Source organism: Enhydra lutris, unplaced genomic scaffold (assembly GCF_002288905.1).
Source record: "Enhydra lutris kenyoni isolate GAN:26980312 unplaced genomic scaffold, ASM228890v2 scaffoldscaffold19, whole genome shotgun sequence".
Lineage (NCBI taxonomy): Eukaryota > Metazoa > Chordata > Mammalia > Carnivora > Mustelidae > Enhydra > Enhydra lutris.
In genome coordinates this window covers 5,563,660-5,588,101 of record NW_019154103.1, presented here as the reverse complement: position 1 = coordinate 5,588,101, position 24,442 = coordinate 5,563,660, and the positions used below count along the sequence as shown (strand labels likewise).

General features: G+C 36.6%; 1 protein-coding gene across 1 annotated transcript in view; it reads right to left on the bottom strand.

Annotated features, from left to right (window-relative positions):
• Positions 1 to 215: 215 nt before the first annotated feature.
• The window catches only part of LOC111148362 (junction mediating and regulatory protein, p53 cofactor), a 111,338-nt gene continuing 87,111 nt past the window's right edge, over positions 216 to 24,442 (bottom strand). The window contains exons 7-11 of the mRNA XM_022504860.1: positions 23,192 to 23,278; positions 14,375 to 14,470; positions 11,841 to 12,438; positions 10,318 to 10,628; positions 216 to 5,659 (exon numbers count right to left, since the gene is read on the bottom strand). Of these exons, the coding sequence (XP_022360568.1) occupies positions 10,321 to 10,628; positions 11,841 to 12,438; positions 14,375 to 14,470; positions 23,192 to 23,278 (1,089 nt within the window). The 3' untranslated portion in view covers positions 216 to 5,659; positions 10,318 to 10,320. The remainder of the gene's footprint in view (positions 5,660 to 10,317; positions 10,629 to 11,840; positions 12,439 to 14,374; positions 14,471 to 23,191; positions 23,279 to 24,442) is intronic.

Here is a 24,442-nt window from a genome sequence, read left to right as displayed (position 1 = left end):
TATAAGGCTTTTATTAGCATAAATTCGGCAACCGTTAAACTACTTCATTATAAATAGCAGTCAGGAAGAGGCTGAAGTACAGGGGTAGAGAGTTTCTGAAGCCTGTTCATCATGTTAGAGCAAATTCACAACTTGCTGTGCTCCTTCTCTTTGAAATGAAGTGACAATATCTACCACGAGTGCTATTTTAAACAAACAAAATGAAGTTAACTCAATAAATATCTTTTATTAAAGAAAAAAAGGAATATTGTTAAGCACCAAAACTGCATGTTGTTACATTGCATGTACAAGAAGAGAAGGTGATTGCAGTACTTGCTGTACAAGTACCTACCTCTGAAGTCATGAGTGTAAAAAACATGAAAATACAAAGCAATACAATAATTACAACGCAGAAAAGTTGCACTAAAGAGCAAAAGGCAACAGTCAAAACAATTATTGGAGATTTCAGAGTATTGCTATAAATGCCTGCTTAGTTTTTTCTTTGTACTTTTAATACTTTAGAATATTAATGGAGCATATTTAAGTATTGTAAATTTGCAAGAGTTGGCATTTACAATACACTGTGCACACTTCCGTTTAATGTACAGTGGTAAAGCCATCTTTAAAAGCCAAGCACAATGTGCTAGTGTTTTGCTTCTACCATTATAATATTGCACAAAGCTAGTAAATGGTGAATTGGTTTGCCATTGTAGTTTTCATTTAACCAGAAAGGCTAAAAAACATGTCAGTTTCAGTAGCCCTAATGGGCTTTAATCATGCAAAATTATCTGTAGCCTTCGATTTTTCACAAACTATATATTGTGGTTTCACACTTGGCAAGACATACAGTACGAGAAACTCAATGAGACAGTGGGGATTTTGTCCAAGTCAAAGAAGTCAGAAGTCACTGTCTGGGTGGTATTGTCTATCCCTCTGGGTTCATAATTGAAGAGAAAATGCCATCTTGTGATCATGAAGACTTCTTAAAACCAATATAATTAGTACTGGGAAAAGCTAGAATAACTTGTTACACTCTTGGATAGTTAACCATAGAACATGCAAGTTTAAAAAAAAAACCCAAAAAACAAACCCAAAACTTCCCTTGTTAAAATTCACCTCTATAACCAACACCCATATCTTTGTGTATACATCTAAAAATCACTTCCCACCATCTTTCCTCTCCACCCTTAATTCCCCCAAATTGAGCCACTCTTAGTTATAACTGACTTTTAAAAAAACTAACAAAAAACTTTCCCTTAACTCTCAAAACAAATGACTGCTTTGAGTTTCAATGTGAAATAGCCTTGATGAAGTATTTATTATATGTCAACCTCCAAGGTATTTTCTGTACATGCACCTTACAGTGGCATAATAAAAGTGGGGAAGGGGAGAAACTTATAAATTTGAATTCAATCAATTAAACCCCTCAAATACCAAGCTGTACATTTATGCTTGTGGGCAAAACAGAACATTTTAGAATGAGCATATCTTCCAAATAACCCAATGGGCAAACACACCATATGTGCCGTGCACACGCACACACAGGACCCCGATTTCTTCTCACCCTTAAAAAAAAAACCCTCTGTTTACATACATGATAGCTTAGGCAGCAATATAAACTCATTTTGTAGGAAAAACTTTTAAATTAGACTATTTATAGAATAAAAAACACCATTGCTTCAATTTACAAAGCAATTAGGCAGAGATCCCTCTCTATGTGCTTTAACTAAAGAGCATTGTGCAGCAACGTTCAGAAGTAACTACTGAATTGTTCAGCAGCACTGAAAACGCAACATGCTTCAACAGTAAGGTGCTTCTCTCTTACCTCTTCCATCTGGAATACATCTTGCCGGTCAGTCCTCTAACACTAAGCATAGCTTTTCTCATATGCTAAGCTAGAAATGTGAAATAAAATCTGCTTAAAATGCACATTTAACTTTATATTATCATTTAAATTCAGTGCAAGAATTAGGTAAAACTTGTTAAGGTTTCTGCTCTTATTATCAAACGGCTGCAGGTTAACAATGCATCTGCCACAGTTTTTAAATGTTTTTACAGCTGTTCAAAATGCTTTCTTACAAATAGCCTGGAAATAATGTTATGCAATCTGAACTCCCTGATAAGACCTTTAAGGAACCCCTTACTATAGAACTTAACAGATTGTTATCTGGTATTATTATGTGCATACTAATTAAATTATAAAGGTTATTAAAAAAAAAAAACCAGAAAACAAAAACACCGACCACCCCAAAACCTTATATTTAGTGGAAGAAAAAACTTTCCTTAGGCTAAAACTAAACTGACTTAGGCATTGACTTAAATTTATACACAAATTCAATGAATGCAATTAAAAAATGGAATCTTAAGGAATGTATAAAATTAACTTTTGTTAATTGTACACTGGTCCCATTCCAAACAGAGGATGCTGCCTGTTCATTTTTGTTCCACTGATAGGAGTTTTAATTCTTAGTGCCTGCTCTGGCCTAAGTATGCCTCAGAATTTACACATTTTATGGCAAAGTGGTCATGCCATATGTTACCAAAAACTGCTGTACAGTTCAGCTTTGTAGAAACAAGAATTTTTGCCCCCTTTTTACAGAGTGAATCAAAGTGCTGAAAATTCCCTGTGGTTTCACACAATGAGGAAAATCCCATATTCCCACTGTGTTAACTACTACACCTGATCAACATCATTTATAACTAAATTTGTTAAAATGAGCTAGGGAATGATTGTTCTTAGGCCGCTCATAAACTCAAAACCTACAGACATACATCAGGTAAGGAAGGTAACTGCTCATCTTTTAAAAATCTTCTTTAGCCAGGTGTTTCGTCACAAAGCTACATCATAGTACCGCCCAGGTCTGAGATCAGGAATACCTTTCCTCTAAGTACCACACTGGTTATATACACAGCACTGTGACTGTAAGTGGGAGAACAATTTAAAAATGGCATTCAAGTGAGCAGTAACCTTAACCTTAAAATATCCTCAATTTATCTATTTGTTTCCCTATTTAAAATATATTACTGTCGAGGACTAGATTGGTAAACGGACTTCTAAAGGGATTAGGCACAAACAAGCAGCTGTTTGTGGATTCTTTTGACAGAAAGGATACATTGATATAAAACTCTCAAATATTTTAAACCATATAAATAGTATGTGGCCAAGTACTGGAACTTAAAACATGTGGTCATCTGTAAATACCATCCTAATTAAATATATTAAAATTTAATATTAAGGGCAAAGACACTCCTTTTTTTAAGGGTGTGGGGGGGTGTTGGTGGGAATTTATGCTTACAAAACTGTTGGGTTCCAAAACTGCTTTAAAATTAACATGAGGAAAAAAATTGAGGATTCAACTGGTAATCTCATCTTGGACAACTGGACTGTAGTTATTTGAAATTTAAACATTGTGAGAACTCCCAAGGTGGATGATCTGCAGTAACTTGTAATTCTATGGAGGCAGGAATCTGAATCTTAAGGATGGCAAATAGGTGTGGTAGAGAAAGTTTATTTAGCAGAGAATAAGCAGAGCTGGTTGTTAACGAGGCTTTGCTTTAACCTACTCATCATCTTCAAGAGAGAGAATCTTCATGAAGTGCCACAGTGGGATGTACGCTGAGTTTCAGATGCACCCCTAAAGGATTCACAAGGGTCTGTACCCCCTCCAGAGTACTGGAGACTTACTAGAACATGGTTCTGGAAGACAAATGACAGTACCCATTTATAAGTGAGCCTGTCTTCTGATGGAATCCCAGCTGTAACACTAACTGGGGAGCAAATTTCTAACAGATAAAAGTTCTGGTGCTTTTGCTGTTAATTTAAAATGTTAAGTTCTCCTGTATTTTTCTAAATATCAATGAATGAAAAAACTTATTCATAAGCATCCAAAGGCTTAACATTGATACATGATTTTTTTAAGGTTTGTAAATTTGCTTCAACATTTTTTTTTCACCAAATTATATTAATCAAACCAATCATTCTTTTGGTTGAAAAGCACTCTTCAATGTTTTACTGAAGGAAATGAGGAAAATTCCTCATCCACCTCTCCCACTGTGGGATAAAGATTGAGTCTCTATATTAGATATATATTTTAATCTTCCAAGATAAGATATAGGAATAACATAAGAAGAAAACTAATGTATTGTGAAAAAAACTGTGCAAAAGTTCCTACTTTCGTCAATAAACAGAAATTTTTCTCCATAATTATTTTAAAGGAAATACATCTTAAAGTGACAAAGGTGTAAGCATTTTTTTCTCTCTTCTGAAAAACCAATTCATATACATTGGAGGGCTTTTACTCTGGGACTGCTTTCTGGGTCTAGGACAGAGAAATGCCTCAGAAGAAATAAAGTTCTTTTTGGTACATCAGTCCTTACTTAACTCCCTTCATATAAAGGCCAAAATCTGTCTGATGCAGAATTACACTCTACACAATACTGTAGACTGGGTCCAACATATCTACCTTCATCCAAGCCCACAACACTCCTGCTGAGAATTCATAATGGCTCCATTCATATATATGCGTCCTTCAGGACTCCTTATAGCAAAATCAGCACCTAAAACTACATACATATATTTTAAAAGGTCTACTGACAATAACAAAGGTCCTCTCCCCAAGTTCCACTCAAAACATGTGAAGATAGTGAAATGCCAGCCAAGGAGGCTTTTCTGCCTGTCTACTTTCTGCATATCTGTAGAGTGCACTTCACTGTGGAGCATAAAAAGAAAAACTTAAATGGTGCATGTTAAACAGGCGAGATCTGCATCCCTATTACTGAATCCTCATTTCTGATTCTCAATAGGAAAGTCACGTTGAATTACACTAATCAAGCAATCGTTCAAACAAAAGGACTAAAAATAATCTGAATTATCAAGTTACAAAGTATTGCTTTTCATAAACAAAGCTGCGCATGAAATTCAAACTATTATAAATTCACAATTATGAAGAGCTATTTAAAAGCATGGAAATTTTTACTTCAAAACCTTACAAAGTGAGTATGTGGTCTTTTAAAAATATGCATGTTTAATGTATCATGTTGTGGTAAACACATTAAGTGTATCTCCATGGTTATGTATCTTTTCAGATGTTGAACATCTTTATGAAAATTCCTTTGGAGATGAGTAATGTGGAAATTTTCAGTGCATTTCCATCTGATTCTTTCCAATTCCTGCCCTATAGCTATCATGATAAATTTCTTTTTCAGAGTGTCGCACTATTTATAAAAGCTGATATAGAAGAAGCTCTGTGTTTTCAAGCAGAGGACTATTCAGTGCACTTAAAGATGGATTTCAAAGCAGTCCCGATACAGCTCACAGTAGATCTCTGTCAACCCAGTGTTTTTCCAACTCAGAGCGACCCCTAGCTTGACTGGCCACTATAAGGATGAACATGGGTGGACAGGAGGGGAAGGTGCTTAAAAAACCAGGCATCTCTGGAAGGCCTTTTCTTCATTGCATCGGGAGCACTGCACATCTAAAACTCATGTTACCCACCAAATACTGGACTGACTGGAAAAGTGGTAACTTGCCAACTGTGCTTCCATTTTTTTCATACCACTGAGCCAACACACTTTGCATCTTGTGGAATCCAGTTGGGGAAATCACACATTAAACTTTTGTTTTCCAAAAACAAATCTTTGATCTTCAACTGTAGGTGCTTTTTCCTTTCTGTTGAGTCACCTGTTCACAAATAAAAAAAATAGTGTATTAAAAAATACTGACTTATTAAAACAGTGTGGTCTTTTTTTTTATTTTTAAAGATTTTATTTATTTATTTGACAGACAGAGATCACAAGCAGGCAGAGAGAGAGGAAGGGAAGCAGGCTCCCTGCCGAGCAGAGAGCCCAATGCCGGGCTCGATCCCAGAACCCTGGGATCATTACCTGAGCAGGAGGCAGAGGCTTTAACCCACTGAGCCACCCAGGCGCCCCCAGTGTGGTCTTTTAAAAATATGCCATGTTAAATGTAACATGTTGTTGTAAACACATATGTGTTCCTGCACAACTTTTGCCGTACCTGACAATGATTTTTCTTACATTTGTAAAGGTAGTATATAAGAGACATGTTTTTTTAAAAAAATGAATTTGTAAAAGCAATAAAAATGAAAACAAAATAATTAGAATACAACTTTGAACACTTCAAAGGTTGTTAGATTCACTTTTATTCCTTTTACTCTAACACTTTGTCAGAGCTATACAATAAAAAGGACCAAATACAGTCTAAAATATCAGCATCATAAACTGCCAGTATATTAAGCATTAAATGATACTTTAAAAATTCACTATAAAGTTAGTTTTTGTTATAATGATATTTGGAGGACAGGTTTAGTACCCATCTTCAAAGAGATGTTTTAGCTAAGTTTCAGCATAGTTGTGCTCGAGATCTATGGCTTACACATAGCACAGGAGCACTTACATGAAAAAGTTCCTTGTTAGATAAAAAGGAACATGCATATTAATCAAGTCCTAGCTTATTTTATTAGAGTTCTGCATTATCTAACACTATAGCTACATGTGGCTTTGGAACATTTGAAACGTGGTACTATGAGAAAATGAATTTTTAATTTGATTTAAATTAAAATCTGAAGCTGTATAAAATATGTCTCCATTAAATACCATTTTACTGTTTTGCTAGGACATTTCAACTTTAACCACTGAATACTTAGCATCCAAATTGAGATGTGCTACTAGTATAAAGTGTAAAATACAAACTGGATTTTGAAGATTCGTTAAAAAAAAAAGTAAACTACAGCATTAATTTTTTATATTGATAGCATGTTGAAATATACTATTTTTGGATCCATCATATAAAATAAAGCACTACTGAAATCAATTTCATGTTTCCTTTTACCCTTTCAATGTGACTATGAGAACTGTTTACATTTTATCTGTGGATTGTATTGTAGTTCTATCAGACAGTGTTATAGTTACTTTTTAAAGAAGGAACCTGCAGAAAACGAATTAGAAACTCAATATAAAGCCTATATAATTGTATTTCCTTATATAGAAATTTCCTTCAAGGACATCATTACCTACAGCTATTGCTGAGATGAATTTTATTTTTTTGAAAGATTTTATTTATTTGAGAGAGCGAGAGTACACACAAGCAGGGTAGCGGAGCAGAGGGAAAGGGAGAAGCAGGCTCCCCACCAAGCCCTGGGAACCTGACGCAGGGCTCAATCCTCAGACCCCAACCTGAGATCATGACCTGGGGCAAAGGCAGAGGCTTCACTAACTGAGCCACCTGGGCACCCTACTGAGAAGAGTTTTAAAGCAAGCTGTACAAGGCAGAACAGGAGATATTCACTTTTTATTTCAAGAAGTTTTGAGAAATTTTTTTCCCTGAAGAGCTAATTAATGATTTAAAAACTTCAAGAAACTGATTTTTTAACAGGAAATACGAATTATAGACTTTTAGCCATCTGTAGACGAGTATCTAAAAGTTTAGTCTTTATAAACAATTTGCCAAGACCCCATACAGGGCAGTGAAAATAGCTCCTTTATTATTCCCTGCTCAAATTGGTGGGGATTACAACTAGAATATGGTTTACTTAAGGATACATTGTTTTTTCCTAAGTAATTTTGCAGATATCTGAGCTCATGTGTTTTCTGGGAGTATTTCACTGTTTCTCTCAACATTTTAATACATAAACCAGCCATAAGTAAAAATCAATCAGCCAAAAAAAAAATATTTTGGGCAATTTTCAAAATGGTATTCATTGTGGATATATTCTTAACATTGACTCTAAGGGTAAATTAGCAGCCAAAAGCTAAAAATAACCATCCAAGCACTTGAACATATGAAATGCTGCTGCCATATCTACATGCTGGGCAGGATCTGGTGGGAAGGGTGAAAACAAATGGAGATGACGGGCTGGTATGAACAACTGCTGATGGGCCATGTACCCCACCTGGGCTACTGTGGGCAGCAGCTGTAATCAAAAGACAAAAACACTCATTTCTTAAAGGCCCAACTGTGTGGTTAACTAATCAGTGCCTATTATGGTAGTTTTAGGCATAGGAGCAGCTCACTGAGAAGCTCCAAGCAAGAGACAAGGGGATAGGTAGCACTGTGAAGTGGTAGAAAATCTACAAATACCCAGTTAGACACCCTGAATTCCTAGACATAGTCACACATTGAGTAGATGTGTGACTTCTACAAAGCAGTGTACACAGGTCTAAGCACAAATGGTCTGAAATTAATGTGGGATCCAAAAACACTGGGTCCTACACAGTGATACTTAGGGCCTCTATAAATAGAGGATAGAGGAATACTAACAGCCCAATACCCAAGGCAGGATAGTGGTGCTACTACTGAATGCTGGCTGGAGCACACTAAAAAAGGTAATATACAACCACTTATTGAGGGGAATGCGATTTTTCATGACCTTTTTTGTTAAACCTACTGATCAGTGCAGACACTGATGGGGAGAGGTAGGGATGGGAGCATAGCAGAAGAACATCTACATTTTCCTGATGGAACCATGCCCAGAAGGAGCAGGTAAAATTGCTTTTGGTAGTATTTTATTTGACATATCCCAAACAGTATCTTTCAATATGTTAGTAATATAAAAAAATTAATGACATAATTTACCTTTTTTTGTATTAAGTCTTCAAAATCCAGATGTATATCTGCATGTACATCAGATCTATTCAGTCAGAGTCCATGGGAGTGAAAGCCAAGAATCTGCATTTTTAATAAACTCCCAGGTAGTTCTTATGATCAGGCATATTTCAGAATCACTTCAATAACAAGTTTATTATTCCTTCACCTACTTCCTTTCCAGGACTATGAACCCCCCCCGCCATGGTGAATGTTGTAAAGCCCACAGAAACACAGTTAGTCAAGAGAGCATAAGATAGTTAAAAGAATATATGTGCATATTTGCATTACAGTTTGCGGAAGTTACATTTCAGTTAAGACTCCTGTTAGGTTCTATCTTTACTAACTCTATATTTAGCATAATTTGTGCCACAGAACTATATAATTAGCTTACTAAAATGTGTTCAAGTAAAAACTCTATTACTTTAGGAGAACCCCAAATGTGTTACCAGTACCCACAGGGGTACTCAATAAGACATGCATACACTTATTAGGTATTTACTGTATTAGCTGCACTTTTATCTCCATCATGCAGTAACTAGGATAGGTCTTAAAATGATAAATCTTCATTTTATAAGCTTAGAAAGCTAAATAATCAGACAGTGCAATAATTTTTCTAAACTGATCTTAGAAAATTCCTTTGTAGGCAGCTAAGAAGACATCAAAATTCAATATACATAAGTTTGTACCTGAAATACTTTAGTCAGAAAAGGCCTTTTATGTATGTATGTATGTATGTATGTATTCATTCATTCATTTTAAAGATGTTTTTTATTTATTTGTCAGAGAAAGAAAGAAAGCACAGGCTGGAGAGCGGCAGGCACAGGGAGAAGCAGGCGCCCCGCTGAGCAGGGAGCCTGATGCAGGGCTCAATCCCAGGACGCTGGGATCATGACCTGAGGCGAAGGCAGATGCATAACCGACTGAGCCACCCAGGCATCCTGCCTTCTCTGTTTTTGTTTTTGTTTTTTTTTTAAAGATTTTATTTATTTATTTGTCAGAGAGAGAGAGAGAGAGAGTGCGTGAGACAGCGAGCACAGGCGGACAGAATGGCAGGCAGAGGCAGACGGAGAAGCAGGCTCCCTGCCGAGCAAGGAGCCCGATGTGGGATTCAATCCCAGGACGCTGGGATCATGACCTGAGCCGAAGGCAGCCGCCCAACCAACTGAGCCACCCAGGCGTCCCACCTGCCTTCTCTGTTTTTTTTTTTTTAAAACAAGAAATAAGACTGTCACTTTACTGGAATAAGACTGTCCTCTTTATTTGGGCTATAGCTATACTGTAGAAATTTTAATTTATTTTTTTAAAGATTTTATTTATTTGAGAGAGTGTGTGAATGAACAAGAGAGCACAAGCAGGGTAAAGAACAGAGGGAGAAGCAGGCTTCCCTCTGAGCAGAGGACCCTCCCCCCTTCCACCCTCCCCGCCACCAAAAATGTCCTGGGATCATGAACTGGGCCAAAGGCAGACACTTAACTGAGTAAGCCACCCAGGCACCCCTATTGTAGAAATTTTTAACAAGCAGGATATAAACACAACATTTATGTAACAGTATCTTTGAAAAGCATTTTCAAAATTCCCAGAAACTAAACAAAACCTGAAGTTCATAAATCTATGGTCCATGCTATAACTGAGCTGTATAATAATAAACCTCATGAATAAAATAGAACAGACCTCACCATTTAATATAAAAGCTGTATTACTGAATGCTACAAAAAGAAAATAAGACCATTTACCTGTTAATTTTCCCAATCTGTGCAAGGCAAAGCTTCCTCTTCATCCTCTGACTCAGGGGACGCTTCTTTGATTCTTCTAAGAGCTTCATGGATGCTCCGTGTTAGAGGGTCTGTGTCAGGCAGAAGTGTGAAGGATTCTCTCAGCACTTCCTTCTGTACCTTCTTCAATTTTACCCCTTTCCTGATTTGTGCCAAGATATTATTACTATCGTCTTCATCAGGAAAAGGAGGCAGAGTTCGCTGTTCAACCTTTTTGAGATGAAAACTACCACGCTTCAAGGAAGCTAGCACCTCATCCATGGGTGAGCTCACTTTACAAATGAAAGAGAATAATTACAGTTAGGATCATAATGACAGTCCAACTAGAAACCTCTAGACTTTAGGACTGTGCTAGCCAAGGACACTGAAAACAACAAAGACCATGAAGTGTGGACTAAAGGTTTCCCAGAAACAGATGGGATCCCAATTATGCTTGTTTAAACAAACAAAGCCACAACACCCAGATTCCAATTCCAAGTTATTATCTCTATGATTTCCCATGTAAGAGAAGCAAGCAGATTGGGAGCTGGAAGGTGGTCTTTGGGAATATAATGGGTGAGACTCCCAAAGGATTTCCATAATTCAACAGCTCAATCTAAATTCAGACAGCAACTGAGTTACAAATGTAATTTTAAAGAACTAAGTTTTGATTCACTATGGTGATTTTTTAATTTTTTTCAAGAGATTTTTAAATTATTATTATTAAATAAACTCTATCCCCCATGTGGGGCTCGAACTCATGCCCCTGAGGATCAAGAGTTACAAGCTTTACTGACTGAGCCAACCAGGTGCCCTGACTACAGTGACTTCTGTTTTTTCCATTTAGCTGTTTTACATATAAAATTCTACTCCAGTTACGGTAAAAATATGTTAATGTATGATCTCTCAGATTAAAATTTAATATACAAATTATTTTATATAATGTTCTCCTAATGAAAGCGACGGACCAGGATTATAAGTTTTATTAAGGCATATATGGCATGCAATAAATTATGTATGCTATTCCCCATTCTTCCTTGCTTTTTTATACAAAGAGTATACCAAGGCCCTCAATAAATATGTGACCAAATGTTACATGGCCCTGCCAGTGTCATTCTAGTGGGACAGTCCTGCCCAGCTAGCTTACATTTTCTGGTGTGAATACCTTACTCGTTATTTCCTAGGTTTAAAATCAGATTTTCTTTTTAACACAGAAGGAGCCACTTACTATGTATTACCAGATAGACCAAGTATCACTTCAAAATACATAGGTTTTAGAACATCCCTAAGAGCTCAAGAAGGTACACATTTCTGTGTCTGTACACATTTGCTGATGCGGACTGGGAGATTTTGTGCCAAGCTGGGACTCTGCAAACCTCTTTACTATCGAATAATGTCCAAAAATAAAATGTTTTAAGCTCTGTAGGGTGCTATGAAATATAATGTCCTTTGATTATGTCTTAACTTATTCAACACATGAATATGAACATGTCTGTTTAACTTACCTCTTCTCCTCTGTAAACCTTCAGCAGTCTTTTTCAGCTTCTTCCTGGCATTGACCAGCTGGCTGCTGTCAAAGAGATGTGCTGAGGGTGCACTCGCAGACTTTGGGATCCTCTTCTCATTCCCCTCTGTTCTAGGCAGACCTTTCTCCAGTATCTCTAGGGAGCTGTCCTTAGCAACAGGCAGAGGGGGTGGTGGGGGGGGAGGGGGAGGCGGGGGTGGGGGAGGTGGTGTTGGGGGAAGAGGTGGGGGGAGTGGAGCTGTGGTAATAGAACCTGGTTCGAGGTCAATATTATTCAAAACTGGAAGAGATACAGTGGACGGCAGTTCAGAGGTAACACCACTGAGAGGTAATGAAGTGGCTTCAAGTTGTGCTAATGAAGTATCTTCAAGTTGTGAGAGGCTTTGGGCTTCTGTTTTCTGTGATGACCCAAGCTTCCCTCTTCCTTCCTCCACCTTTTCACTGTTCTCTTCTGGCTGGAGCGCTCCTGGCAGAGGGTCACACTGGTCCTCACAGGGCACAGGACTGGCTGTGCTTCTTCTTCTGGCATGAGCCAGTCGCAATCTGGTTGATTTAAGTATGACTTGGCCAGGGTACCTCTAAAAAAATCAGAAGTTATTATAACTGGTCAAATTACAGTAAAACAATTTATGAACAAATGGCTATTTTCTCCTTCTGATGCAAGATGTTATTTTGGAGCTTTTGTGATTTTTCAGGGAAAGTGCTTTTAAAAAGTTAAACAGAAGACTAGAATACCAAAGCATAATACCTTTCGACAATTATCATTGAGCTCTATTTGCTTATCAACTCCTTTATCAAGGCCCTATCCCCTCTTTCCCACTTAAGAAGCCAACTGTTCAGAATTATTAGAGGATTTGAAGATTTTTAATGACTGAAATTAGTAATTTAAATGGCAAAATAGCAAGATAAAAATATGAAACATCGGGGCGCCTGGGTGGCTCAGTGGGTTAAAGCCTCTGCCTTCGGCTCAGGTCATGATCCCAGAGTCCTGGGATCGAGCCCCGCATCGGGCTCTCTGCTCGGCAGGGAGCCTGCTTCCTCCTCTCTCTCTCTGCCTGCCTCTCTGCCTACTTGTGATTTCTGTCAAATAAATAAATAAATAAAAATCTAAAAAAACCAAAAAAAAAAACCACAACGAAACATCAATGATATTGGTATATAGAAAGCTATGAAACTATTAGCTTCTTACATGTATTTTCACAAGCTAACAGTTCAAAATGTTAATTTTTCATTTTTTAAACATTTCCTGGTATTCAAAAAATTCTCAAAACAGTATGTACATTTTTATGATGGAAGAAGAGGGAATACAATTTTAAGTACTAACATACAGAACTTTTATTCTATCTTTTACTGTAGTAAAACCTAGCATTAATGGATTTGGTGAACAACATTTACCTAACACAAGGTTTATCCTTGTCAGCACAGATAGGAAGTTAGACTCCTGAGCACTTACATAACTAGAACCATTCAGCTTCAACACAGCTCCAAGGAAATGTTTGGCTGCTGTGTACTGGCATCCAGGGTCCTGGGTTAGCCTGGCAAGAGAACTGCCAAACCATTTCTCATGTAAGCTGATCCACTAATTCTGCCAGGGTCATTTCCATAGATTGTTACCATAGGTTACTGTATGTGCTATTAATAACAAGTTGATGCCTGAAATGGATAGTCAGTTGTGAACTAATTAATTTTATAAAACAACAACAAAAATCCAGGTTTGCCAAAGGCTGTGATGATCCTTTTATACTACTGAAATGACAGGCCAACACCACGAGGTTATTAATGCTGTACACAAATGGAAGAAAGGTATGGGGTGCTTGGGTGGCACAGTCACTTACATGACCGACTCTTGGTTTCAGTTCAGGTCATGATCTCAGGGTTGTGAAATCGAGCCCTGTGTCAGGCTCCACGCTCACTGCTTAAGACTCTCTCTCCTTCTCCTTCTGCCCTTGCCCCCACTCATTCTCCCTCTCAAATGATAAATCTTTAATACCTACACAAATGAATGGGAGAAAGGTAGTCCTGTAATCACACATTAATTTTAAAAAAATATTTTAATATTTTATTTGTTATTTTGTTTACTTGAGAGAAGAGAGGGGGCGGAGAATCTGGAGTACACTCTGCCAAGCGCAGAGATGGAAGTGGGGCTTGATGTCTCAATCCTGAAGTCATGATCTGAGAGAAAATCAAGAGTCAGACACTTAACCAACCGAGCCACCCAGGAACCCCTCAAGTAATTGTCTTTTTTTGGTTTTGTTCAAATTCAAGTTTGTTAACAAATAGTGTATTATCATTTTTAGTGTAGAATTGTGATTCATCAGTTGCATATAATACTCAGTGCTCATAACAACAAGTGTCCTCCTTAGTGTCCATCACCCCATTAACCCATCCCCCAATAATTATATTTTCTAAATTATAAAGGAAAAACTAAGTTTTTTCTCATAATCTTCCAATAGGAGTGTATATGTAGCTGTTTAAAAAAAATGAAAAACAACCAATTGATCATACTTTTATTACCTGTTTAAAAGTTCGAAGTCTATCCAGTGTTCTCTGTCTCTCCTGGCTAACCCAAGCACTTTTTCTTTCTTCTTCATCATGTAATTTTTCTCTCTTCTGATAAAAAAATGAACAGTAATTTCATTATGACATGTCCTGTTCATTTTTATTATTAACTGGGGGGGGGGGGAATACTTCTCAATGAGTAAAAAAAGTAAAATGGGTAACCCAAAGAATGATTCATTAAACAAAGTGTTTCATGGAATGAAACTACCAATTTTTAACAGAAATCATAGTTTTAAAATTCACAGTGATATGCTGACAAAACAATACCATTTCCTTTTTTGCATTTACCCACAATTAAAGATGTTTGCTCTGAAAAATAATATCAAATCTTCTCTAGACCAAAAAATGTTCCATTTTGAGTTTCTGGCTTAGACAATTTAAGTATAAAATACTTGTAGCTGCTCTATTCTGCAAAATCAAATAGTTACCTTAAAAATAAAAATAAATAAAATCAGCAACCACCTGGCCAATAACTTAGATACCAATATAACCAGCAGTTAGAAAAAAAGTATTTCTTGAATTATATATGAATGATTTGGTTTAATATCACACCTTGAAGTTGGGAGTTATCTGCAGAGAAATTTAGAAGTTTCCCTATGTTAATGCTAACTGGTAGTAACTGTGGAAAACCATTTGTATGTTTGGTATATGGAGACTCCTCAAAAAATTAAAAATAGAATTATCTTATGATCCAGTAATTTCACTACTAGGTGTTTACCTAAAGAATATGGAAATACTAACTGGGAAATATATATGCACCCCTATGTTTATTGCAGCATTATTTATCTCCCATAGCCAAATTATGGAAGCAGCCCAAGTGCCCATCTATGGAGAAATGAATAAAGAAGCTTTGGCATATATAAAACAGAATATTGCTCAGCCATAAAAATAATGAAAACTTGCCATGTGCAACAACATGGATGGATCTAGGGAGTATAATGCTAAGTTAAATAAGCCAGAGAAAGACAAATACCGTATGATTTCACTCACATGTGGAAATTAAGAAACAAATGAGCAAAGGAAAAAAGAGAGAGACAAACCAAGGAACAGATTCATAACTATAGAGAACAAACAGATTGTTGCCAGAGGGGATGTGGGTGGGAGGAACGGGTAAAAGAAGTGATGGGAATCAATAATACACTTATCATGATATGTACTGAGTAATGTAAAGAATTGTTAAATGATCACATTGTACACCTGAAACAAACAGAATACTGTTGTTAACGATACTGAAATAAAAAAAAAAAATTCCTTATGTTGCTGAATCACCTAAAGGTTATCTAATTAAATCTGATTTTACAGAACAAGTATTAAATGAAAAGGCATTTTAAGCTTTGCAAATAGGCTATGACTTTATTTCCTGCTTTGTTTTAAAAACTTGGAGATACCTCTTATAAGATCAGTTAATTCCATGTGAAGAGGACAGTGGTCTCCAGTGTGTCACTAACTTGTCTTTCTTCCATTTGTCCTTTTCAAAATCAACCTTCAATTATTCCCTTACTCTATTACGTCTTTTCTTTCCCACCACCAGCTTTTCCCTGAACCATTTCTACTGACGGTTTCTGCTTCATTTGTCTTGGATGATTACACTGAAATCCAAAGGGTGACTTGAATCTTCAGGCTGAAAGTGAAAGGGTTTCAGGAAACCCTGACCTACAATCATCACCTGGTAAAGTTACTAGACTTCCAAAACTAACAAGAACTCATAATACTTATGAGTATCTGAGCAGAAAAATCAAGTCTCATGGAGGATGGGTGGAAGGAGGGGAGACCTCAGGCCTCACACTGCAACATTCAAAGCTACAAGAAAGTGTTAACAGTCTCTATACAATTTTAATAGAGAGAAAATATGACAGTATGACCTAGAAAAATTGTCTCTTAGGAAATGGACAAGCACCCCCAAAACATGCCAGAACACAGAATATATGGTAACCATGAAACCTTCCTGAGATGGCACCTCAATGAAATCTAACTCTAAGATGAAACAAAATAAACTCAGGAAGCGGAGTTGTGATAATCTATTTTAGTGGTTTTTTCTTCATAATTTTTTTCTCTATTGCTTTAATCTTTCATAAAATCACATGTCTTTTTATAAACACAGTAAGGTTTTTAAAAATGTGTAAGAATGGTTGAGAAGCATCTTTGCAAGCCACTAATTTTAAAATTGCTTATAATAAGAATTTTTAAAGTAGCAGTAAAAAAAAGGAGTTTAGAATATGCTTTTTAAAATCAAAATCTAGGGGCGCCTGGATGGCTCAGTGGGTTAAGGCCTCTGCCTTCGGCTCAGGTCGTGATCCCAGGGTCCTGGGATCGAGCCTCGCATTGGGCTCTCTGCTCAGCAGGGAGCCTGCTTCCCCCCCACCCCGCCTGCCTCTCTGACTACTTGTGATCAATGTCAAATAAATGAATAAAATCTTAAAAAAAAAATCAAAATTTATACACATATCAATATACTCAATTATTCAGGAAAAACCACCTTGCTTATAGATAAGACAAAATTAGAAAATATTAAGACAAGGAAACTTTTTAAGATTAGAAAATAAAGAAGGATAGCATGTTAAAATACCATCTAAGAGAGTAATATGCTAGGGGGAAAGCAGCTGAAGATAAAGAAATTCCATTCTTCCATCAGACACTTGTCAATTATCTGTCAGCCAGGCCCTGTATTAAGCCCTAGAAAAGCAGCATGGATGTGTAAGTGGTGGTGACAAAGAAGAGGCATGTTAAATAGACCCAGAGGTTTAATTGTCAAGTACCAGGGGAGAAACGGACCCTGCTGGAGGTAGAGGTGGTAAAAAAGAGGAAAACTCCCAGAAGAGAGCACAGGCAGCTCTTGGACAACAGCCTTAGCAACTTTTTTTTAGATAGGTCTCCTCAGGCAAAGGAAACAAAAGCAAAAATCAAATACTGGGTCTATACCAATATAAAAAACTTTGGCACAGTGAAGGAAACCATAAATAGAAGGAAAAGGCAACCTACTGAATGGAAGATACCTGCAAATGATATGTCCGGTAAGAAGTTAAAATCCAAAACATATAAAGAACTTATACAACTCAATACCAAAGAAAATAATAATAATAATAATAATAATAATAATAATCTGTTTTTAAATAATAATAATAATCTGCTAAAAAATGGGGTTTTTTCCAAAGATATGCAAATGGCCAAAGGACTCATGAAAAAACACTCAACATCACTACTCATTGGGGAAATGCAAATCAAAACTACAATGACATATCACCTTACACCTGTCAGAATGGCTAGAACGAAAAAGACAAGAAATAACAAGTGTTGGCGAGGATATGGACAAAAGGAAGCCTTGTGCACTGTTGGTGGGAGGGTAAAGTGGTGCAGCCACTGTAGACAACAGTATGGAGGTTCCTCAAAAAAAACTAAAAATATAAATATCCTGAGGCGCCAGGGTGACTCAGATGGTTAAGCATCAGCCTTTGGCTCAGGTTGTGATCTCCAGGTCCTGGGATCGAGCCCCATGTTGGGCTCCCTATTCAGCAGGAAGCCTGCTTCTCCCTCTCCCCCTGCCTGCTTCTCTGCCTGCTTGTGCTCTCTCTCTCTCTCTCATATAATGAATAAAAAATTAAAAAAAAAATATATATATAGATCTCCTATGATACAGTAATTCCACTTATGGGTATTTATCCAAAGACTATGGTAACAGTAATTAAAAAAGATATATGCACCCCCATGTTTGTTACAGCATTATTCACAATAGCCAAAATATGTAAGTGACCAAAGTGTCCATCGAAAGAGGAGTAGATGAAGATGGATATGTACAATGGAATATTACTCAGCCATAAAAAGAATGATTATCTTGCCATCTGTAACAACATGGATGGACCTAGGGGTTATTTTGCTAAATGAAGTAAGTCAGACAAATACTGTATGACTTCACTTATATGTGGCATTTAAAAAACAAAATGAACGAGCAAACAAAAAAGGCAGAAACAGAGCCATCAGCAACAAAGAACAAACTTGTGGTTTCCAGAGGGGAGGGAGGTGGGCAGGTGGGAAGAGGGCATGGAGGGCAATGGAAGGTACCGGCTTCCAGTTACAGAATGACTAACTCATGGGGATAAAAGGTACAGCACAGGGAATATAGTCAGTGGTACTGTGACAGTGCTGTGTGGTGACAGGGGTAACTGTACTTGTGGAAAGGACAGCATGATATATGGAACTGTCATATCAGTATGTTGTACACCCAAAACTAACGTAACTACACTCCAATTTTAAAATATCCTACGTTAGAAAAAAAAAAAACCTATTATGAACACCAAACTAGCTAAGAGACTACACCTTAACTGTTCAACACAACAAGGGACTGTAATTATGTGATGCCATAGAGATGTCAGCAATGGCAATCATACTGCAAAAGGAACGTTATCAACTCAATATGCTACATCTTAAATTTATACAATGTTACATCTCAATTAAAAAAAAACTGCCAAGAAATGGTTTTTAAAAAAACACCGTAACCAAAATAATCTTAAAACTTCTGATCAGTTTCCATAAACTACAGCTTAAATTATTCTGCATGTACTTTCTTGAAGTGAAACCCATCAATTAAGAGAGTGTGGTTAATAAAACAAGAATGCACTTTTTAATGGGAAAACTGACTTGTTTCCCCACCATTTCCTTCTCTTACTCAATCTGTCTCTCAGCTTTAAAAAAGAGTAAGTAGCTTTACACTTTTTTTTTACACTTTCTATTCTGTTTCAGAGAGTTTACTATCAAATATTAAAATAAACTTCCAGGGCACCTGGGTGGTTCAGATGGTTAAGCAACTGCCTTCAGCTCAGGTCATGATCCCGAGTCCAGGGATGGAGTCCCTCATCAGGCTCCCAGCTCCATGGGGAGTCTGCTTCTCTGACTTTCTCCCCTCTTATGTTCTCTCTCACTCTCTCTCCCTCAAATAAATAAATAAAATCTTTAAATAAACTTCCTTAGTCTTAAATATTTAATTTGCAAGGATTTCCAGAAGAAATTTTTGAGACACTAAAGTTAACATCTAGGAATGTGCATTTTAAACCACCCCGAGGGGTTTAAATAAAGGTGGCTTAAAACCAACTTTGAAAAACAATGATTTATTTTAATGTAAGCCAACTTGCCATTTACTATAGTTATGCATGTTAAAGATAAGGAGATGGCTAGTGGGCTCATTCTCCCACATTTAGCATTCCACCCAAAGCTCATATTAGGCAGAAATTATAAGGCAGATGACATCTATTTTGAGATCCCCTCAAGTATCAGTTTCCTCATTTTTACTCTTCTTTGCCCTAAGAAACTCTTGAAGAAAGGATTTAATACTCATTCTAAAAAAATAATTAGGGGCACCTGAGTGGCTCTGTCAACTGTGTCTGCCAGGAGCACTGGGCTTCCTGCTCTGTGGTGAACCTGCTTCTCCCAGCTCCCCTTGACTGTGCTGTCAAATAAACAAAAATCTTAAAAAAAAAAATTAGTTACTATATCTACCGAAGTAGTGGCATTTCACCAAGCCAAAATCTTCATAAAATAAGTAACAATGTCTAAGCAAGGATCTCAACAGCAATCTGAGAGCACAGGTGCAGATGCTGATAGAAGGAATTCTTTTTTTTTTTTTTTAAACGATTTTATTCATTTGACAGAGAAAGAGCGAGAGAGGAAACACAAGCAGGGGGAGAGGGAGAAGCAGGATCCCCACTGAGCAGGGAGCCCGATGCAGATGCTGAAGAATTGTGCCATCCATGCGCCCCTGACAAGAGGAATTTTATTTGCCTGTTCCGCTGGCCCATTATCTACCCTTTACAAGGCAGCTTCTGATCTATGAAAAGCACAATGCAAAATAAAAATGCAAGAATTAATTTTGCTATTTCTAGTTTCATGGAGAATGATGAATCTTACAGTTTAGTTTGGCTACTTTTACATGTTTAAAATCAAGAGTAAGGGGCAACTTTAACATATGCCAAAAGGAGCTTAAGGGATTAATGCAGACAAATTTAAGCCATCTGGCCTTTAGGGTGACAAAAATTACATGAGCATATATAGTAACATGGTCCTGTCAGCATTTCTACTATTTAATGAAATTTAGAATCAGTGGTTGAGTAATCTAAGACACATATGTCTGAAAAGACTGAGAGCATAATACAATGCAGACATGATGAGGTATAGCAATGCTGGGAGTAGATTTCTAATGCAATTTTTATTTTTTTTTAATTTTATTTTTTTTTAAAGATTTTATTTATTTATTTGACAGACAGAGATCACAAGTAGGCAGAGAGGCAGGCAGAGAGAGAGGAAGGGAAGCAGGCTCTCTGCTGAACAGAGTGCCCGATGCGGGGCTCGATCCCAGGACCCTGGGATCATGACCTGAGCTGAAGGCAGAGGCTTTAACCCACTGAGCCACCCAGGCGCCCCTCTAATGCAATTTTTAAAAAAGTGACATAATGAGCTCAGTACATGATAAACAGAGAGTAAGTTCCTCAACTTCATAAGGAACATCTACCCAAATCTTATAGCTAAGCATGGTAGTTAATGGCTAAGAAACTAGAAGCTTTCTTGTTAAGATCAGGAAAAGACAGAATGTCCCCTCTCACCATTCCTTCTCAGTTCGCATCATACTGGAAGTTGTAACTAATGGAAAAAGAGGAGTAATAAGTAAAATGTGTATAGATTGGGATATAAGAAATAAACCTGTCTTCATCTGCAGATGAAAAGACTGTTCCTGTAGAAAACCTGAAAGAACCAACAGAAAAAGAAAACTGGAACTAATGAATGGATTATAGCTTGGCTGCAAGGTTGACATATAAAAGTCAAATGCTTTCTAATGTACCAGCAATGAACACATCAAGTTTAATATTAAAAACTATTTACATTACCACCCCAAAAAAGAAAGATTTAGGCACAAATCTAATAAAATATGTGTAAGATCTATATGAGGCCAACTATAAAATTAATAGATTAAATAAAAAGGATCTAAGTAAATGGAGAGCTAATTCCCTGTTTATATATAGGAAAACACAATATCAAGGTGCCCATTACTCCAAAATTTAACCTATAAACATGATGTAATCCTAGTCAAAATCTCATTTGCATACTTTGTGGTTACAGACTAGCTTTGGAGAGGCAAAAGACCTAGATAAAAATAATAGAACACAGAGTACAAAATAGACCCAAGTATATTTAATCAACTGATCTTTAACAAAAGAGCCAAGACAATCCAAAGGAGAAATGACAGGTTTTTTTTTTTCCTTAAAGAAATGGTGTTGGAACAACTAGACATTCACATTTAAAAAGAAGTTTAGCTACAGACCCTATACCCTTCAGATACATTAACACAGATCACAAACTTAAATGTAAAATAAACTATAAAGCTCCCAAAATATAACACAGGAGAAAATATAGATGACCTTGGGTTTGAAGATGACTTTTTAGAAACAGCACCAAAAGTATAATTATGAAAGAAAGAAGTGATAAGCTGGACTTCAGTAACATTGATATTAAAAATATTCTGTTCTGCAAGAGATGCTGACAAGAGAATGAAAAGACAAGCCGCAAATTTGAAGATATTTGCAAAAACCCTATCTAATAAAAGGACTGTTCTCCAGAATAAAGAATTCTTAAAACTCTATAAAAAGAAAACAAACAACCCAATTAAAAAACCAGCAAAAGACCTGTACATAACCTCAGCAAAGAAGGTATAAAGATGACAAGAAAGCATTATGAAAGGATGCTCATTATCATACACCACCAGGGAACTGCAAACTAAACACTCATCAGATACCACCACATTCCTAATTAGAATGGCTAAAATACCAATGCTGGTAGTAATGTGGAGCAATAGAAACTCTTATTCATTGCTTGTAGCAATGCAAAATGCTACAGCCACTCTGGTAAACAATTTCACAGTATCATACAAAATTAAGTCAGCTCTTACCTTATGATCCAGCAATTGTGCTCCTTGGTATTTACCCAAGATATGAAAATTTATGTGCACACAAAAACCTGTATGAATGTTTACAGCATCTTTATTCATAAGTGCCAAAACTTGGGAGCAACCAACATGTCTCGTTAGGTAAATCAGAAAATAAACTGTGGTATATCCAGCACTTTTTAAAAAGAAATAAATTATCAAGCCATGAAAATGCATGGAGAAAAAGAAAGAAAGAAGATAACTGGAGGAATCTTAAATGCATATTACTAAATTATGTCAATCTGAAAAGGCTACATATTGTATGAGTCCAATTAGACATTCTAGAAAAGGCAAAACTGTGGAGAGAGTAAAGATCAATGATTGCCAGGGATGTAAGAGAGGTGGGGATGAATACATAGAACACAGGACATTCTCAGGGTGGTGAAAATGTTCTATATGACATTATAATGGTGGATTCATGCCACTATGTATTTGTCAAAACCAACAGAACACACAGCACCAAGAATGAACTTAACACTATGTACTTTGGGTGGTAACGATGTATCAGTGTTGATTCACTGAATGTAACAAAGGTACTACGCTCTTTGGCTTGAAGGAGAAGCTCTGCATGTATGGAAGTATATGGGAACTGTCTACATCGTGTACTTAATTTATCTAAAACTGTTCTAGGTAATAATATATGTATGTATATGCATACATATTAAACTACATACATTCCTATATACATATATATGGAATTAATGCTAACATCTAGTTACTCACATTTTCTTATTCTCTATAAATCTTATTCACTTTGAGACATGTAAATATCAAAGTTTTCTTCTAAATCTCCACAAGTTCAAACTTACTAGTTGTACTGTGTGATGGGTTCTATATTCATCTTCACTCCGAAGGCGCTGTTGGAACTTTTCATTATGTTTTGCAATACAAATTTCCTATAAATACATAAAATATGTTTTAATATAAGTGAAACCTGGAAGACTTGGAACACCACACCAGAGTTTATTTTATTGGGTTTAATTTTTAATCTTAACATGCGCCTACATGGCAAAGCATCAAGTAGGCCATGTCTTTTCTCATCTGGAGTACTGAAGCAGCAGAAACCAAATCAGCAGGAACTGAAAAAACTACTAACTTCTCTAAAGATTCTAAGTCTTATTATACTCTTTAAACTAGTCTGAGTTTACAGACTCTTGGCTGAAAGTACATACAACTCTTGGCTGAAAGTCTGTATTCTAAACTCTGATGGGTTAAAGAACATGATTTTTGCCTGGAGTGTTTAAATAGTATTATGAAGTCTGTATCTTATGGTCAGAGATTGAGTGAAAAGACCTTAAAGATAAAAAGTCAGAATGACAAAGAAAATATAGGAATGCTTATTCTAATCACATGAAAATAAAAATGTAAGAGTAAAATAGGAAATATGAGCCTCTTTACAAAATAATGCACTACCATCTGACAACATTTAATGATACCATGCTATGTCTTCATTTTCCCTCAGTATTCCTAGAGAAGACCTCCAGGTAAAAAGATGGCCATTGGTTTCCAACACTCTCAAAACTATACCAAAAGTTCACTCTTCTAACCAGATAAAGTGATATGGCCTTTTAAGCCAGTAAACTACATTGTAAAGCAACTGTACTGTCTTTTCCACTAACACTGGGTTGACTCTACTGCCTAACAGTAGAGATCCTGAAATTAAATTCTTCAGGGCAGTCTCCAGAGGAATAACAAAGGTAGTTTTATATAAGTAACATGCTACAGTGATACAATGACTCAGGCTTTGAAATCACACAGACCTAAGACAGAATCTTTGTACCATAACTAGCTGCTTTTCCCTGGGTAATTTATTTAACTACCAGGAGCCTTAGTTCCCTTGATTACAAAATGAGAATATAGGCCCCAAGTCCCTTATTTTTCAGATTTAGAAAGGTGGGATGTTGTATACACACTACCCAGTAACTCCAGCAGGATCTGAAATAGCACCTTATAAGAAATACTAACATTGCGCAGTGAAATATATGAATAGTCAAAGTAAGTGGAGATGGACAACTTCCTCTCAGCTCAGCTCTGGGTTTGTCACCAAGTATGAGAATGCT